The sequence below is a fragment of the Aplidium turbinatum genome, chromosome 1, assembly GCF_918807975.1.
Source record: "Aplidium turbinatum chromosome 1, kaAplTurb1.1, whole genome shotgun sequence".
Lineage (NCBI taxonomy): Eukaryota > Metazoa > Chordata > Ascidiacea > Aplousobranchia > Polyclinidae > Aplidium > Aplidium turbinatum.
In genome coordinates, this window is record NC_137472.1 from 30,756,109 (window position 1) to 30,775,029 (window position 18,921).

Here is an 18,921-nt window from a genome sequence, read left to right on the forward strand (position 1 = left end):
ATTTTACCTCAGTAAACTTTTTTTTACATGAGTACACCAAATAAACTATGGAGGAACCACGTGGGCCTGGGCCCACCTACTTTATATTCTGGGTAGGCCTGGCTCACCCACTTTTGAAAGTCAAATTTCTTTGAAAGGGTACTGAAAATGACAAATCAGAGAGATAATCCCAAAAAAAAAGTCTTCACTTATTTGATACACACTATGTAGTTTCATTATCTTTGATAGCTCAATGATGAAATCCAATCTTCAAACTTTTCTGTTGAGCCCACTATTGATGGGCAGCACGTGTGGGCAGTGGCGTACGCAGGGGGGGCGGCATTGGGCCATGCCCCCTCCCACCCTTAAAAATGTTTTAGTAGCTAACGACGTATAGATTAAGGCATTTAATATGTTTTGCATTGCTCTGTCAAAGCAATTACTGTAACAATGTTGTTTTATAGACTAAGCCAATACGAAATACATAGCCCAATCCACCTACCCCACCCCAGGTATGCCAATGTAGCATAGTGTTCTGTAAGCCTATTATAGTGATTACTGAGAGAGAAATGGATAAAGTCTAAACTAGGGATATCAATGGCCAGTGGCATAGCCAAGAGGGGGGTTGGGCCTTGGGGGTTACAACCCCACTTTGGCACGCGTGTGACGTCACGATATTGAGAATGATGCTTTCAGTCTCTTTATGCTTGGGAATGATGGTTTCAGTCTAAAAAAAACTTGCCTAATTTTAAACAAAACTGCATTAAAAGAGCGAGTTTTGCCAATACCAAACATCTCAGCCAGGAATTAACAACAAGAAAACATAGAGACTTAGCTTTATTTCCGAAAAATGCCGAAGAAAACATGATCTTATCCTTTTGCTATGCCACCTGACAGCACCATTTTACAGGAATATTCATACCCACATTTTTGTTGAAAATGCTCTCAGAATGCACCAAATTCAAAGTAATTTTTCAAAAATTTCTGGGGAAGGCCCCCCAGACCCCCCGCCGCTGGGTGTCGTCTTAAACGAAAATGCCGTCGGGCTTCGCCCGCCGGTCGTCAAAGCCCCCCCCTTTCAAAATTCTTGGCTACGCTACTCTCAATGGCCCCCCCTTGAGAAAATCCTGCGTACGCCACTGCGTGTGGGTGTGGTTGCGTGTGATTGGTGGAGCAATCTATCAATCAATATAATTATTCTCTATGGTTAAAACAATGATATCATTGCATATGTATGTAGGCCTACCGTACTGTATAATGCTGCAGATTATTACTCCAATGTGGTATTATAACTGTGTGTGTATTGTTGCCTTTTTATTTGTGTGTACATCGCCATATTTTGTACAGCTCTATATAGCATTTTAACAATTTTGTAAATGTTTTTGCCGAATCGAGCTCAAAAATGGAAAAATTTCGCTTGTTGGCATGAAAAGCAACCATGAAAGCACAATGTATAAAGAATTTCAAGTATTAGTAATACAACAATGTTATGAGGGGTCTGGGGGGGCGAAGTTGAATTGACTTTGACTGCTGTGCTTCTAGGCCAACTTACTTTTAAAATGATTCCTCCATGCCTGTCCAGTGGCGTAGCCAGGAAAAACATTTGGGGGGGGGGCCAAATATTTGATGATCTGAAGAGAACGACAAAGTGTTTGATTTAAGCCATCGCCACTTGATGTGCAGTGGCGTATCCTGGTGGGGTGAGCAAGGGAAAGTGGTGGGGGGTTAGAGCGTGCCGAAGGCACGCGTAATCTAGGGGGGTCCGGGGGCATGCTCCCCCAGAAAATTTTGAAAAATTACACTCAAATAATGGATTATAGCGCTTTCTAGAAACACTTTTAGGGTAATATTTGTATGAAATTTATTAGCAGATAAACAGCTATTAACTTATTAAAGGTAGCTCTTACACACGAACGGGCAAAAACTGCGGCTAAAATTAGAGAACACCAAAAACTCAATAACTACACAAAAACCCAACAGAGTAAGCCTTTCTGAAATTGCTTTCACAAATTAATTCAAAGAAACGTAAATCGTGTAAATTTTGCGCGATTTACGATTTGCAAAATTTATTGGTGTCTTTCCGTGTGTCTAAAACAAGTCATTGGAGGTGTTAATAGCCAGATGTCTTGGAAAACGTTACAAATTTCTACAAATTTTATTACATTTTCAACAAAGGGCTCAAGTTTAGAATCCAAACTTGGAAAATTGGGGGGGGGCCATGACCCCTTTCGCCCCCCCCTGGCTACGCCTATGTGCCTGTCATTGATAATTTTTAACAGTTTAATTTCATTAAAGCCAAGTATAATTGCTCTTGATAAAGATTAGTTTGCATTGTAGAAATCCCATTTGAACCCCAACTAGCACCTCAAAAAAGTAACTTACTGATATCATGCGTGCAACTTACCAAATGTTTCAATTTCATAGAGGCAGCTAATTTGCAATAAGTTTTATACCAAACGAGAGTGTGACACCTAGTGATGAGTAATGGAACAAGAAAAATTAATTATCGATTTGGCCTATGTAAATTCTACGTAAAAACCGAATTCGTTACAATTTTCAAATGTGTGGGGCTGTGAAGTCGCAATCGGTACACAAGGACATTAATTACTAACTTGACAACTTAAGTAATCTTTCGAAGTGTGGTTTCAAAACTTTTTTCAGTGCGACCCAAATCTGAGTTTTGTGAACATTTAGAGATCCAAGACACAGACAACCTGCAGTGGCAATTTCAGTAGCCTACTATTTTTTTCAATCTATGGCTGCTATTCGCTGTGAATAGAGGAGGAAGATGACGTGTGGAAGCAAATGACAGCCAACTAGCGGCTCGGAGACGGCACATGATGAATTGATGATGCCTGCTGTAGACAATACACAGACAACCAGTTGCATGGTGGTCTACTATATAGCTCAACTTGCTTAGCTCGTTTTTCGCACGCTACGGGTGTTTCGTCGTCATATGTGTCTTTGACGTCGTTCGTCAACATTTCTTAACACAGCCCAGTAGCCCACACAGGGATATCTAGAGAAGGGGACACGAAGGCTCACAGCGATTGCCTTATTCTCTTGACACTACCAGGGCGGTAGTTTGTAGTGCTTTAAACATGTGGTTCTTTTTACAATTGCAGAAAGTTTTGTAATGCAGCTGGTACGGCCAGCTACAAAAGACAGTTAGCAAATGTTACGTTGAGGATAGGCTATACTTAAAGAATAGCCTACTTGTTTACAAAGACAGTTGAAAAGTTACCAGTAAGCTGATTTTCTTAACAAAGCCTTTGCAGTCGGCTAGATGTAAAGCAAGTAAACATGGGTACGGTAGTTGAATTAACAAGCAACCATGAGCATTAGGGTGATTCAAAAAAAACAAATTTTTTTTTTCATCATTCTCACCCCTTAGATATGTGATGCATCATGCAAAAACATGTATTCCAAAAGATTTTTAAAATCAGACATCATTTAGAGGTGGCACAGCCCATGCAAAATTTTCATAGTTTTCCTATATGCCAGAGGCGGGCAACATACGGCCCGCGGGCCGGACCCGGCCCGCAGACAGTTTCCGGTCTTAACATGATAATGTGGCCCGCGGCCACACTCTGCCGCAATCCCCCACTACTTGCTTCCTACGTCAAATAATAGTGACTGTTAGTTATTCTTTGGTTCTTTGATTCTTTGTTTTCGGTTTTTAGTCAAGTGACAAGCATGTTGTGTTTCGACCTGACAACGGATATATTATGGTTTTTGGAGATAACAGAGAAAGATACAGAACATCCTCAACTCAGAAATTCAGAATGGCTATCAGATCTGGCGTTTTTAGTTGATCTCTTTGAACATAATTATGAATGAATTGAACGCCAGACTTCAAGGGAAGGGCACTTTTACTCACGAAATGTACTCAACAGTGAAGGCATTCAGGGTGAAGCTAAAACTGTTTTCTCGCCTGCTTAACCCTTAACATACCAAGCCTAGCTCACGAACGTCGTTTACCAAGGTGGGGTCCTCCAAGGACCCCATCGTTTTTATTGCTTAACCTTAAAGTATACAGTATAATATATACAGAGTCATCAATAATTAACGTTACAACTTCAAACAAATGTATTTAACAAATGGTAGATAAAAATTGAGTAATAAACATGTAATATTATTGTCAAATAAATAAATATTTAGGAAAAACAAGTTTTACTCATTGTGTCGGCCATTTGCGTCGATAATAAGTCGGAGACGCTTCGAAAAGGACCTGCAAGAGTCATGAATAGCTCTTTGAGGTATTTTGGCTCATTCTTTTTTCAAACTAGCCTTCAGCGCTTCCAAACTTTGGTGGTGTTTAGTCGAAACCCTGCTCACCAGGTAAGACCAGATGCCAAAGTCTAGGGGGTTCAGGTTTGGGGATGAAGGAGGCCATTCTTCCTTGGAAATGACAAACGGCAAATTGGCTGAGCCAGTTTTGCGTTCTCTCACAATACATACAATCAGTATACCGGCACACTAAAGCACAAGAGCCAACTTGTAGTCTACTTTCTTCATCCTTAGGCTACTAAGATTACAGTTTATACAGCTTATGTAACAAAGGAAGATTGCTGAAACTGTAAGTAAAGCAGATGCCATTTTTATGACACTGTAACAAACCCCTGTTTTTACCCCAAGTGTTATAAAAACTAAAATTTTAGTCTTAGCAACACATACAGTATAATATAATATATGTGTTTCTACAAATTACTTAGACAAAGGATCATATTCATAAACACACAGTTCATTCACTGTCATCTTCACATTCTTTTGCACTTGTCACAGTTGTGTTGGTGACTCGGTGCTGTTCGCAAAGGAAACGTTTGCATTTGGAGCATATAATGTTAACTTTTCTATTGTTGTTTCAAGGACATTGAAAACATCTTCTTCTCTTCTGTCTCACTAGCTGCCTTGACGTTAAGAATATATTTGAAGCTTCGTGTTTCGAGCTACAGAAACTCCCATACCTTCAATAGCTCTAACGATGTGAAGCTGAAAACCAGATGGATTACATGCTCTGCGCAAGACATTAGGTTTCGTCAATTCTTTGCCTAACTCCATCAAGAAATAATATCCTCGATTAGATTTTCTACTGTTCCAGTCTCTGTTTTTGAACACCCAAGTGATATAGGAACTCAGGACTCCAATGTCAAGCACGTTCATAAAAAGTCGGAAAGGCCATCTTGACATTCGTCTGGCACAAGAATATTCACTCACCAACTTGTCTGCATCATCCACTCCGCCTTTTGTACAGTTATATTCAAGTATCATGTTGGGTTTCTTGTGATCTTCATTAGATAGTGAATCATCAAGATACTGAGAAGATAGTAAACGAACCGTCTTGTTTTTTTAGGCACATAGCTTACAACTGACAGTTTATCTGAAAAGATAAAGTTTGACTATAAAAAATATCGTCCCTTCGCAACTTCCATAACTGAAGGAATATCTGACTTTTTTGCTCAGTGTTCCTGTCTTGGTGATATTTTTCTGGAGCAAAAATTCTGCAGTTGGCACTTATGTAAAAAAAATATCTGTGGTAACACTTCTTCCAGTTGCAAACAGTGATTTCATCATGTCACACAGTACACACAATCAGACGTCCTTGATTTTTCTCTGGTGCACTCCCAAGAAGTTTTCCAGTATAGACTTGGAGATTATACAGGTAAGTGGTTTTCACGTCTTCAGCTGCCCACACTTTAATTCCCTATCTTGCTAGTTTTGCTTTCATGTACTGTCTCATTGGAAATTTCCCTCGGAAAGAGACTAATTGTTCATCTACCGTTACTTCTTCAAATGGCTTATAGATTTTTTTGCAGTTTTCTACAAATCCATCCCAAATTTCGCGAAAAGCTGCAAGTTTAGCATTTTCATTTCTTTGACCACGTGTTGATTTGTTATCAAATTCTCAAACTCTGGCAAAATGTAAGGTCATTTTTCGCGTGAAGTTAACTGGATAATATTCAGCATTTGTAACCTAATATACCAAGGGGGGTCCCATCAGGACCCTAGGTAACGTTATGCTGTTTTTTGCATATGTTTCAAATATTTTTTTAATTTTTGTTGCACTATACTGAACTTGCTTAAATTTATGACACATACACAGATAATGAGAAAAGTTGTTGCTATAGGTAAGGCGGGAGATAAAAAAATTCACGTCTGGGGTCCCTACGAGACCCCGCTTGGTATGTTAAGGGTTAATCAGAATATCACAACACCCTTTCCAACACTCGAAACTATGGTACCCCAGATGATGACAATTGAGAAGTACACCAATATGATATCTGCACCAGACAATAAATTTGGTCGTCGTTTTGAGGACTTCCAGAAACTTTCTGCTGAGTTTGATCTCTTGTCATCACCCATTACAACTGACTTTGAAAAGGTGCCGGATGCTCTACAGCTGGAATTGATTGATTTGCAATGTGACTCACCCCTGAAAGAGATATTCCAATCTAAAAGCATTGACAAATTTTATGCGTCACTGAATGAGTCCAAGTTTACCAACCTGAGAAAGATGGCCATGAAACTATTGTTCTGTTCGGGTCTACATACATTTGCGAGCAAACATTTTCGATCATGAACATTAACAAGACAAAGCCGCGACCCAATTTCACTGATGTTCATGATGTGCAGTCTTTACTGAGGTTTCTACATCCGACATGCAGCCAGAATTCAAAGAACTTGTTGACAACTTTGATCGACCACAAATGTCTCATTGACTTCAGCAGCTATTGAAGTAGGCCTACATTACGTTAATTGTTAATAAATTCTTTAATACTGTTTTTGGTCTCTATGCTTTAAACTTAAAGTTTACATTGCATGGAATACAATTTATTCCTTGTCTAGGTGGATGAATACGCGATTAATGTAGCGATTCATGAATCCGGCCCGCCAAGCACTTCATTTTCCCATTTCAGGCCCGCCGACTGGAGAAGTTGCCCGCCCCTGCTATATGCGTTACACTACCAATCTACCATTGTTTTGACCAGAACCACAGAAATTCTTGGTCAAGATGCTACTGTAGAATATATCAAAAACTGGGTAAATATTACAAGCACATGGCAGTAATTTCGTAAACCAGAAGAAAGAGTGCCTGAAAAAGTCATCACCTGGTCTTGCAGCTGCGTTAGATCGCACAGGGGTCACTGACATGAGAGCTGTGTAATATATCAGCAGAAACAGTGGCGGGGGTGGGTGGAGACCCTGCTCAATTCAGGCTAAGTTCTTCTACCATAAGACACCATTGACAAAAGTATCGACTAAACATTAATTATGAACGAAACAAAAGATCAGTTCCATTCTAAAATCCTAATGAGCCATTAAAAGTGCATTGGGATGGCAAGCTCCTCGAAGATCTGGTAGGCAAGCAGCATATGGACCATTTACCAATACCAGTTTCCGGTCACAGCATTTCCAAGCTTCTCTGGGTACCGAAACTTGCTTCAGGAACTGGAGACATAATGGCAACTGCTGTTTTTAATGCACTTGAAGAATGGGAAGTTAGTGCGAAAGTGAGGGCCATGTGCTTTGACACCACTGCCTCAAACACCGGCCAACACGCTGGTGCATGCACTCTTGGAGCAAAAACTTAGGAAAAGTTACTTCACTTTGCTTGCAGATATCACATTATGCTTAAACATATTGCTTAAAATTTCATGGAAGGATAAAATCACAAACAAAGATGTACTATCCAGAATACAAACCAACATGGAAGTTCTACAAACAATTAAATCAAGAAAATTGAAATATTTTGGCCACATGATTCGCAATAATTCTATTCAAACACAACTACTAGAAGGAAAAATGAACGGCAAACGAAATAGGGGCAGACCACCAAGAATTTGGACTAATGATATTGAAGACTGGTCAGGACTTAACTACAAAACTGCAAAAGAAAAAGCTCAAAACAGAGAAACTTGGCATCTCATTGCCTCCAACCCTCGACGAGAGGAAGGAACTTAATGATGATGATGATCACATTATGGAACTTATTTTGAAAAGCACATTTCAAACAAAATTTGATATGTCCTCTGCTCCAGGCATCAGCCTCTTCAAGCGGTTTCACGAAAAATGGAACTTTATTGATCAATCCAATTACCAGCCAGGCCCAACTGATGCACATGTCAATAACTTCATCTAGCCAGTTTGTGCAGATCTGTTGACATTTGCAATTGAACAATTGTCTGTAAGACACCCACGAGATTATTACCGAGACCTGCTGGAATTGCTTATAACTTTTTTAGGAGAACAACCTCACAATGGGGTTGCCTTCCGCTGTCCAGGTGCATTCCACCACACTCGATGGAAGTCCAAGCCCAAGGTATTGTACTGTTAAAACATTTTGCTTTTTCGCAGCCAATTTAAGCTGACTCTTTGCTTCATTAGTATATGTGAAAGCATGGATTACTTGCATTTTGCCAAGTGAAGCTCCACGACAAGATCTTAATTTAATGAAATAGCTCTTAGTCTTAGGGTATAAACATATCTGCTCAGGTCTTTCAAAAGCTACATCAAACAAACTTTCACACCACATATGGTACGATACGTGTCAGAAGAATTAGTAGCTCTGGCTTTTTTTAATACCTCGGTGAGCTTGGAAACCAAGAGGAAAATGATGAGCTCTCTCAGAATGCAACAAAACCTGGAGGGCAAAAACAACCTCCGTCCAGAATTGCTGAAAAGGAGCTGCAGGACTTTATGTCAAAAGACACTATGGAATTTTTCCATAAGCCAGACATTTCACATGAGCTCCTTTCATTAGATCCGATTACTTGGGATGACAGAGATAAAACCCAGGTGTTGGCTCTAAAAGTGGCTAACGATCATGTCGAACGAGGTGTGGCTCTGGTACAGCGATTTAACAAGCTGCTTTCGGAGACTGAAGAGCAATTTCAGTTTCTTCTTCAAGAGGTGACTGAGCAACAAAAAAATTTCCAGACAGTGTAAGAATACCGTTGTGAGCCAGATTGAAAAACAATAATGTGCATAAACTTTATGATAATGACTGAACACATATCTACATTACAAAATAACATTTCTGCATTCATTGAATCTTTGTAAATATTTGATGATTTTTTAAGAGAGTGATTTTGATATTTATCAAGTATTATTGATCCAACAAAAACGCGAATTTTTTGTTGTTTGTTTTGTGTGTGTTAATTTGTCAGGTTGTATTCTAGCTTTGATAGCTTTTTTTAGCATGTATTTGTGTTTTAGGTGTTGTTCTTCCTTTGTGGAATAATGTGAATCAGTAAATCTACCATTTCAATGACATAATAATAATTATGTTATTTTTTAATAAATTTCATCCAATTTGCAAAAATTGAAACTGGATGTGCCACCACTAATCCTTTAAGTAGGACAAAATTTTTTTTATGTATCATATTATTGCTTTACTCATCACACTTTTAGGGGATGAGAGTTAAATATTTCAAAAAAAAATTTTTTTTCATCGATTTTGAATCACCCTAATGAGCATGCTGTGAATATGCAGGCCTGATGCTAATAGCGCAATGCAAGTTATCATAACAAGATTTATTAAACTACAATCGGTGCCAATTGTCATTTTATGATAAACACAGATTATTTACGATAAACAAAAGCCCTTCTATTGTCAGACGTAATAAAATCCTTCGTATCCCCTTCTTTAGATATCCCTGAGCCCACATGGCGGCTTCACACAGCATTACGATCGCAGATAAAAATGACCTCCAAATTTAAAAAAAAAAATCAGAAATCTTGAATTATAAACTTTCAGTAGCCTATAGGCTATAGTTCACGTTTAGCGAGATTTATTGAAGAAACTGACTTGAACTGCAAAACTGCTAATGAAACAATAATTAATTGATTTTTAATTAACCCCATAAACATTGGCTCGTGAAAAACACGTGAAATTCTGGGGGAACTCGTGTAATACTGGGGTACGTTTTTTTTACACCTCTTTAACACGTGATTAACACGAGATTTTTTACACATGTCATCAATTGCAATAATGCTTTATATCATATTTGAAGTAAGTTTTTCAACTCTAGAATATCAATTGATACGTTTTATGTTAATATCTTTGAAAAATTTCTGCAGTTGCATATTCACTTGTTTCTGCATACTCACGTGTTTTTAACGTGTTATACACGTGTTTTTTACACGCCAGTACCAAGTTTGTTTCATCTTGTTTTTCTCGTTTAAAATAATTTTTCAACTCTAGTAGGCTATTTGATACGTATTATGTTAATATCTTTAAAAAATTTCTCCAATTGCATACTCATTTTTTTCTGCATACTCACGTGTTTTTAACGTGTTATACACGTGTTTTTTACACGTCAGTACCAAGTTTGTTTCATCTTGTTTTTCTCGTTTAAAATAATTTTTCTACTCTAGTAGGCTATTTGATACGTTTTATGTTAATACTTTTAAAAAATTTCTCCAATTGCGTATCCATTTTTTTCTGCATACTCACGTGTTTTTAACGTGTTATACACGTGTTTTTTACACGCCAGTACCAAGTTTGTTTCATCTTGTTTTTCTCGTTTAAAGTAATTTTTCAACTCTAGTAGGCTTTTTGATACGTTTTATGTTAATATGTTTAAAAAAATTCTCCGATTGCGGATTCATTTTTTTCTGCATACTCACGTGTTTTTAACGTGTTATACACGTGTTTTTTACACGCCAGTAGCAAGTTCGTTTCATCTTGTTTTTTTCGTTTAAAGTAATTTTTAAACTCTAGTAGGCTATTTCCTATATGATGCGTTTTATGTTAATATCTTTAAAAAATCTCTGCAGTTGCATATTCACTTTTTTTTGTATACTCACGTGTTTTTAACGCGTTATACACGTGTTTTTAAACGCCAGTACCAAGTTTGTTTCATCTTGTTTTTCTCGTTTAAAGTAATATTTCAACTCTAGTATAGGCTATTTGATGTGTTTTACGTTAATATCTTTAAAAAAATTCGGCAGTTGCATATTCACTTTTTTTGTATACTCACATGTTTTTATCGTGTTATACACGTGTTTTTTACACGCCAGAAGCAGGTTTGTTTCATGTTGTTTTTCTTGTTTAAAGTAATTTTTCAACTCTAGTAGGGTATTTGATGCGTTTTACGTTAGTAGGCCTACTGTGCTGTAAACAATGCAAAATCTCATTTCGCTAAATGCTCACCCTCTGTAAAAAACATTGTATTTCGCTCTTATTGTATGTCCTTTTACGCATCCCAGTTGTGGAACAAGTTTAGATCTTCTAGTATAAAACGATTACGTGTTGCTTACAATGATTCTTTTAGAATATTGCACAACTTGCCTCGTTATGTCAGTGCCCGTGAATATCAAGTAATGTATAATATAACAACGTTTGATGCTTTATTGAGAAAAAACATGTTTTCGTTTATCAACCGTTGCATTCACTCCTCCAATCGCTTTATATCAGACCTGATGTCATCTGATTGTTTTTATCGCTCTGAATACTTTCAATTCTTCCAACGCTCATTGTATATAAATTTGTAACAGTAGATAGCCCATTTAGTGAGCTTTTAAACCGACGGCATCCATCCATCTCTCTGTGATCTTTGTGCATTTTCAGTTTGTGTATTATTTCGTTGTTTTTGTTTTGGATATGGACAACTTTGTTTGACGCAAATAAATAATAATAATAATAATAATATCTTCAAAAAATCTCTGCAGTTGCATATTCACTTTTTTTTGTATACTCACGTGTTTTTAACGTGTTATACACGTGTTTTTACACGCCAGTACCAAGTTTGTTTTATCTTGTTTTTCTCGTTTAAAGTAATATTTCAACTCTAGTAGGCTATTTGATGTGTTTTATGTTAATATCTTTAAAAAAATTCGGCAGTTGCATATTCACTTTTTTTGTATACTCACGTGTTTTTAACGTGTTATACACGTGTTTTTTTCACGCTAGTAGCAAGTTTGTTTCATCTTGTTTCTCTCGTTTAAAATAAATTTTCAACTCTAGTAGGCTATTTGTTGTGTTTTATGTTAATATCTTTACAATAGGAATTGTGCAACTCAGGAATACAGTATTATGTAATTTTCATTAAAACCGAATTTCTCCCCTTTATTTTTCGTAAACCTTATATCGCGGTTACCAGCGGTCACCTGATTAAATATCCCTGTGAGTCTGTGACATAAAAAAATGGCACAGAATTTCACTAAGTATTTGCTTATCAGCTTAGGAGAGGACTTTTTAGAGTGACTGTTAAGTAGGGTACAAGGTTTGTGTTAATTAATCTTCCATTTATATTTAGAAATCATTAACTGATTTAAATCTACCGAAAAGCGCCTGAAGATAAAAGGTTCAATCTTTCTTTTTACCAAAAGATTGTGCACGAATCGCGATGAACATACCGAAATGGTGCAGTGCTGTTCAGAAAGGTAGCGAAAAGCTGTGCTTGTTTTTTGTCATCTATCGAAGTATGGTACCTACCTACAGGCTACAGGGCTTGCTGTAGAGTGTAGACAGTGCATTTATTTCTATTGTACGAATAGTTTTACTCGATTGGCCTATCATTTAATGTGCAGTCTTGAGAAACAACACTGATTGAAAATGCTTTACTGTCTATGTTAAGTAAGTCCAGTCTATTTTGTGCTTCTGTAGATTAAATATATGAAGACTATGACTGAGAGCATTTTCAGTCGTAGACTTTATATCAAGAGGTGAAGTTGATCTTGTCCTAGAGAAATGGATATTTCATGATAATGATGTTTTGGAATGTTATTGGCCTGAGCTTCCGGTTACAAGGTTCGCCAGTTATGCCTACAAAATTCAGATGTCAATCCAAATTGGAAAAAGTATCATGTACGAATTATGTACAAAACAGGTAAACATTAATATTAAATAATTTATACTACCCATTAAGTTATAATACATACGGCACCTAAATAAAAGTTGGAAACAATCAGAGGTAGGGTTTTGCCAGTAGAGTACCCAATGGCCGGCTACATTATACATATATATAATTATGGTGACTTAAGAGTTAAGAGTTGGAATTCACTGGCCTTATGATTCTCTCTTACTAATTTACATTGCCAAGTGTCAAGGTTGTTTCATGCAACAATCAACATGTACCTATATGTATATAATATGTTTTCCAATATATGGAGTTTTGCAGCACAGCTGCTTGTCTTAATTAGCTGTCAATTTTTTGATATGTAATTTCCATTTAACCGCTTTAGCAGGTTGTTAGGTATTATTCCATATGCAATATGCATGAGATCTTATTCTTCAGTGTATCGTTTTTACTAAGCTTGATCACTGTTATGGGAAGATGACATGTTAACATTTTGCAACACATAATTTGGCTAAAGCACTGATAAAGTTACAACATGCTGAAAATACTTCGAGACCAGCATGTGCTCCAGTTGGAGCGCGATACATTGGACAGTCCAGAATAACATAGTCGTCAGTTTGTTTTTGTGTGCGACACTTGTAGGTGTAGAGTGAGCCAAGCATATCACTAAATATATTTTGTTTAAGCAAGGGAAGCAATAAGGCTCGCGGGGGGTTAGAGCGTGCCAAAAGCACGCATATTTTAGGGGAGTCCGGGGCGTGCTCCCCCATAAAAAGTTTGCAAAATTACACTCAAATTATGGATTATAGCGCTTTCTGGAAACACTTTCAGGGTAATAATTGTATGAAATTTGTAGGCAGATAAACAGCTATTAACTTATTAAAGGTAGCTGTTACACACGAATGGGCAAAAACTGCGGCTAAAATTAGAGAACACAAAAAACTCAGCTACACAAAAACCCAACAGAGTAAGCGATTCTGAAATTGCTTCCACAGATTAGTTTAAAGAAGCGTAAATCGCATCAACTTTGCGCGATTTACGATTTGCAAAATTTATTGGTGTCTTTCTGTGTGTCTAAAACAAATCCTGGGGGTGTTAATAGCCAGATGTCTTGGAAAACGATTTAAATTTCTACAAATTATATTATATTTTCAACAAAGGGTTCAACTTCGGAATCCAAACTTTGAAAATTTGGGGGGGGGCATGGCCCCTTTTGCCCCCCTGGCTACGCTTCTGCAGTAATGATGACAAACGAAAGAAACGCCCCAGTACAGTGCCGGTCTTAGGGTATTTCGGGCCCTGTGCGGAATATGCTTTGCGGGCCCCAATGACAATGATCCAATTCAGTAGCGTAGCTAGGTATTTTGAAAGGGGAGGAGGAGGGGTGGTTTTACGGTCGGCGGGCGAAGCCTGGCAGCGTAATTGCCGAAGGCGACACCCAGCGGCGGGGGATCTGGGAGTCCTCCCCCAGAAAAATTTGAAAAATTACGTTGAATTTGGGGCATTCTTTGAGCATGTTCAACAAAAATTTGGGTATGAATATTACTGTAAAAAGGTGTGTAATTTCCATTTAACCGCTTTAGCAGATTGTTATTATTCCATATGCAATATGCATGAGATCTTATTTTCCAGTGTATTGTTTTTCCTAATCTTGATCACTGTTATCGGAAGATGACCTGTTAATATTTTGCAACAGATGATTTGGCCAAAGCACTGATAAAGTTACAACATGCTGAAAATACTTCTGATTTGGTTTCAACAGCAGCTAGTGAAGAAGAAGTAAATGATAGTAGACAACCTAAATCGAAAAGAAGAAAGCGGTATAACAATGCATTCATTTTTCCCTGATATTTGTTCATTTCATTTTGATTTTAACTGCTCAAAACTAATTTTACCCTTAACTTAATTATCATACATGGGTGCATGCCAGTACTTCGCATCATAGTAACTTATTGCATTGAAGTCACAGTTACACTAACGTGGCAGTTGTATATAACGTTTTTGTAACATTGTTGTATAAATTGTATCTAATGTAAGTACATTTTGGCTTGTTACATTGTACCTGACAACACCGTGATGCAAATATAAGCTAATCCTTTAAGATACCGTACACCCATGCATTTCTACGTTTATTGCATGATGATTGGTTGTATATATGCAAAATATGTTGATGTTGACGAGATATCAGTAGGTAATGTACCAATAACCAAGGGCAAGCATGACATCTAGCTGAAGTAACTGTTTTCAAATTATAAATGCAGGAATTGCCGGTTGTCTATGAGGATTGCATATACAGATGAAAGCGACTCACCGGAGTCAGAAAATATCATTACTGTAAGTAAACAAATACTTTAATCACTTATTAATTATGATAATCCCAAAATTTGACGATTTTTAGATGTTGTTTTTTAGAGAAATTGAGCGGTTTCTAAAAGTAATATGATTTTAAAAAAATATTGCAATCTCATTTTTAAGGTTAATAGCACGGATTAAGGTGTTCAATCAGAACTTTTCGAACGTTGCCTAAATATGCTGTCGTCATCCAGGATTTTGAGACCAGCATGTGCCCTAGTTAGAAAGCGATAGATTGGACAGTCCTGAATAACATAGTTGTCAGTTTGTTTTCGTGTGCGACACTTGAGGGTGTAGAGGGAGCCAAGCATATCACTAAATATATTTTGTTAATGTTCACTCTGACGGTCACTAAATCTTCCATAGGTTTCTACTCCTGTACGAGCAGCTGAGGTTGCTACAACCTTGCAGCAACTGCCACAAGTTCCGGAATTTCCACAATCTTCCTCTGTGAGGGCACCACAGCAATCAAGTCCAGAGCGCGAACAATCAGTCCTTGATTTTCACTTGGATGACAATCAGTTGAATGTTGCAATCGACACTACGCCTGAAGTGACCAAGAACATATCTTGTGACGAATTTGTTGCGCTGCAAAGTGAAGGTTTGCACCTGGTTAAATTAAAATCTTGAAACTTGTTCGATTAACTTCGCTCAACAATTGCTCAGCTGCATCGGTGTGATGATATAGTTTTAGCTATAATTCTTCACTTCGTTTATTTATGTTTACTCTCTTTTTTATCCTTCGTAACTCCCATCTTTACTCACAAGCAGCGCATTTTGAAAATTCAGTTTCTCGAATTTTGGAAGATCTGTTGAGTCTCTCACGTGAGCGCCCCTACAAGAGCATTGTTCTTAATTGGCAGTATTATTTACCACTCGCTTTTCTTGTTTGGCAGCTGCTTAAATCACAACTGCCCTAGCCTGGGAGCTATTCTTTTTGTATTGTCAAAGCAAAGCACCTTTGCTAACACCAAATCATGTTAAAGCAACTATTTATTTTTCACACAGTTCGACGAATTGGAATTGCTCAACTGGAAATTATGGGAATTTTAATTCTGTCAACGAATAATTGGATATAATAATGACAAACGAAAGAAGCGCACTAGCTCAACAAATAGAGGAACCCCCTTCGGACATTCCATCTTTTCCCATCAACAGCCTGGAGGATTTTGATCAGCTTGAACACAACCTGGGAAACAGCACTGTTCAAAATAAACTGGTAATTTTTTTTTTACTGTTAACATGGCTGTGGAATCGGTATCACAACTCCGACTCTCCTCATAGAATAGACATACAAGAAATACTGGTTATTTTCACCCTCTTTAAAACAGTTTTGTAATGTCGGTACTGCTGCAGATTTCTTGAATTTCAACCAGCATTGACTGCAGCAAAACAACGATTCATTGATTTGCAGCAAAACAACAAAATATACATTTCCCAAAGTTTTTGACACTCTGACAATGGATAATTTTAAAATTCCTCGCAATGTAGAGCATTCCTCAATTTTATATAGGGGTAGGAGTCAGTGCAGTTTTTAAAACTCCGACTCCTTTGGCTAAACTATAAACATTGTTACGGCTCTGACTCCACGGCCCTGACTGTTAACAATGAAATTTAACAGCTTGCAGTATGAGTGCGCTCTACGTTTATTCTATGGAATATAACCGTGAAGTCTAAGTTTTATATGATAAATGTTGTTTTGCAGATTTCTTATTTGAGTCGGTATTTTTCGACGGACTACAAAAAGAACGTAAAGCAACTTCTTTCTGGAGTATTTACGGATAAGCTTATGACGAAGTTTAATTGGATGGGTCAACGCGGTTCCAAGCGCCCAATTAAAGATTGCAAACTTATTTTTGTAATTTATGGTATGTAGCCTAAACTTTAGATTTTGCACGTATACCCTGCTTAATGAACGTATGTTGCAATCTATTTTTAATATATTTGATCCGTGAAGAATTCTGTATATCTATTGCTAGCCTATTGCTTTTGTGACTAAGCACTAACTCTTTTTTGCTTACAGCATCAGTTCGAACATACAGTTACACAAAAGACACAACCATGGGCGATGTTAAAGCTGTTGTGCAAGAATTCCTCAAATCAGCTGAAAAGAGAATAAGAAGACAGTCAGTTGCAAGGACATCTTCATCCAGCACGGTTCGCCCAACTGATGATGTGTGAAACAGCTGTACTGTCTTCAGTTATATCTGTGTTTTTTGGCATGTGTGATTTTGGTACCAAATAAATTGCCATATTAAACACGGGTTTGATGTGTAAAACACGGGTTTAGAAGTCGTGTAAAACACGGGTTAGAAGTCGTGTAAAAACACGGGTTGCGTTTGTGCAAACACCCGTGTAAAACACGGGTTTAGAAGTCGTGTAAAACACGGGTTAGATGCCGTGTAAAACACGGGTTTAGAAGTCGTGTAAAACACGGGTTAGATGCCGTGTAAAACACGGGTTTAGAATTCGTGTAAAACACGGGTTAGAAGTCGTGTAAAACACGGGTTTAGAAGTCGTGTAAAACACGGGTTAGATGCCGTGTAAAACACGGGTTTAGAAGTCGTGATAAACACGGGTTGCGTTTGTGCAAACACCCGTGTAATACACGGGTGCACATCACGGGTTTTACACGAGAAACTGGGGTAAAAAAACACGTATCTTTCTCGTGTTTTTCACGAGCCAATGTTTATGGGGAATTGATTTTAACACTGACCTAGCCTATTGCATATTCCAGTGGTAACAAAAATAGGCTATGAGGGAAGCTTATGAGTTAGTTTGTAGCCTAGGCTACATTGTAAACAATGGCGTTGATAGAAGGACTCTTTTGATTCAGGCCAAGGATAATTTGAGGGACCCAAAAACTTTCCAAAGACGCTATGGGGAATTGAATAAAACACTTTTTGTTTTACTGGTGTAGCCTAATACGTTTGCATCCAAACCATACGGTAGGCTATTTTTTTGAGACAATTCCTGGTTTGAGGGTCCAGTTCAGGGGTTCTCAACCGTGACCCTCGGTTTCCCCAAAGGGGCCAGAGCATTCTCGGAGAGGCCACGATAAAAGGCTTCATTAATGAATTATAACATATATTGATTGACAGAAACGTAGAATTGTGACACAAAACGCACTCATGTAGGTGTTAGTATCTTAAAGCTATAGCTAGAAGCATGTTTTTTCATCGTAGGCTAGCCTATGTTCTAACATGCAAACATGCAACTGCATGTTGCATGTTTCGCACTGAGCTATAAATCATTCACTCGTTAATTGTTTTTATTGATTTTGTTTCGTTCGTTGTTATTTAAACAAATACCTTTTTATTTCACTCAAGAGGGCCACGGTCATTTAGAACCACAGTCTGGGGGCCATGACTCAGAAAAAGGTTGAGAACCACTGGTCTAGTTTTTTTAGAGGTGTTCGGTTATGGGGAGCATAGGCCTACTGCTAGGCTATTTTATCATCATAATTTTTTTTATTACCGTAGCCTACGTGCCTTCAAAACAAAATATCAATTTGTGTCTTTCATAAAGTCAGACACTTAAACTAATTAACTAAAGCCATCGGCGCTTACTGGAATAAATGATAATGACGCCGACGAGAAACGGGTTTCACGATGATTGGTAGCCTTGGTCAAGAAAGTATGTTATTTTGAAACTTTAACATGGCATTGATCCGGGGTAATAATTGATTTGATATTGTTCTTCCATCAACTGCGGTATGATTTGAAACTGAAAAGTAGGCTAATTGTAGAAATGTCCGGTTAAACCTGTGCTAAACTATAGTAAGCTA

The 18,921-nt window shown here is 37.7% G+C and overlaps 1 protein-coding gene across 3 annotated transcripts; it reads left to right on the forward strand.

Moving 5' to 3' along the window:
* The first annotated feature begins 12,208 nt into the window (after positions 1-12,208).
* On the forward strand, positions 12,209-17,404 carry LOC145778089 (uncharacterized). 3 transcript variants are annotated; one of them, XM_082589504.1, is made up of 5 exons: positions 12,209-12,812; positions 14,479-14,602; positions 15,044-15,116; positions 15,501-15,735; positions 16,143-16,346. In XM_082589504.1, exons 1-5 carry the CDS (start codon positions 12,800-12,802, stop codon positions 16,211-16,213), a joined length of 516 nt encoding a protein of 171 aa, XP_082445630.1. In that variant the 5' UTR covers positions 12,209-12,799; the 3' UTR covers positions 16,214-16,346. The 3 variants fall into 3 exon arrangements, with proteins under 3 accessions (XP_082445630.1, XP_082445646.1, XP_082445638.1); XM_082589520.1 differs by having other exon boundaries at positions 14,479-14,561; XM_082589512.1 differs by lacking the exons at positions 12,209-12,812; positions 14,479-14,602; positions 15,044-15,116 and adding exons at positions 16,840-17,002; positions 17,158-17,404 and having other exon boundaries at positions 15,593-15,735; positions 16,143-16,353.
* Positions 17,405-18,921: the final 1,517 nt, after the last annotated feature.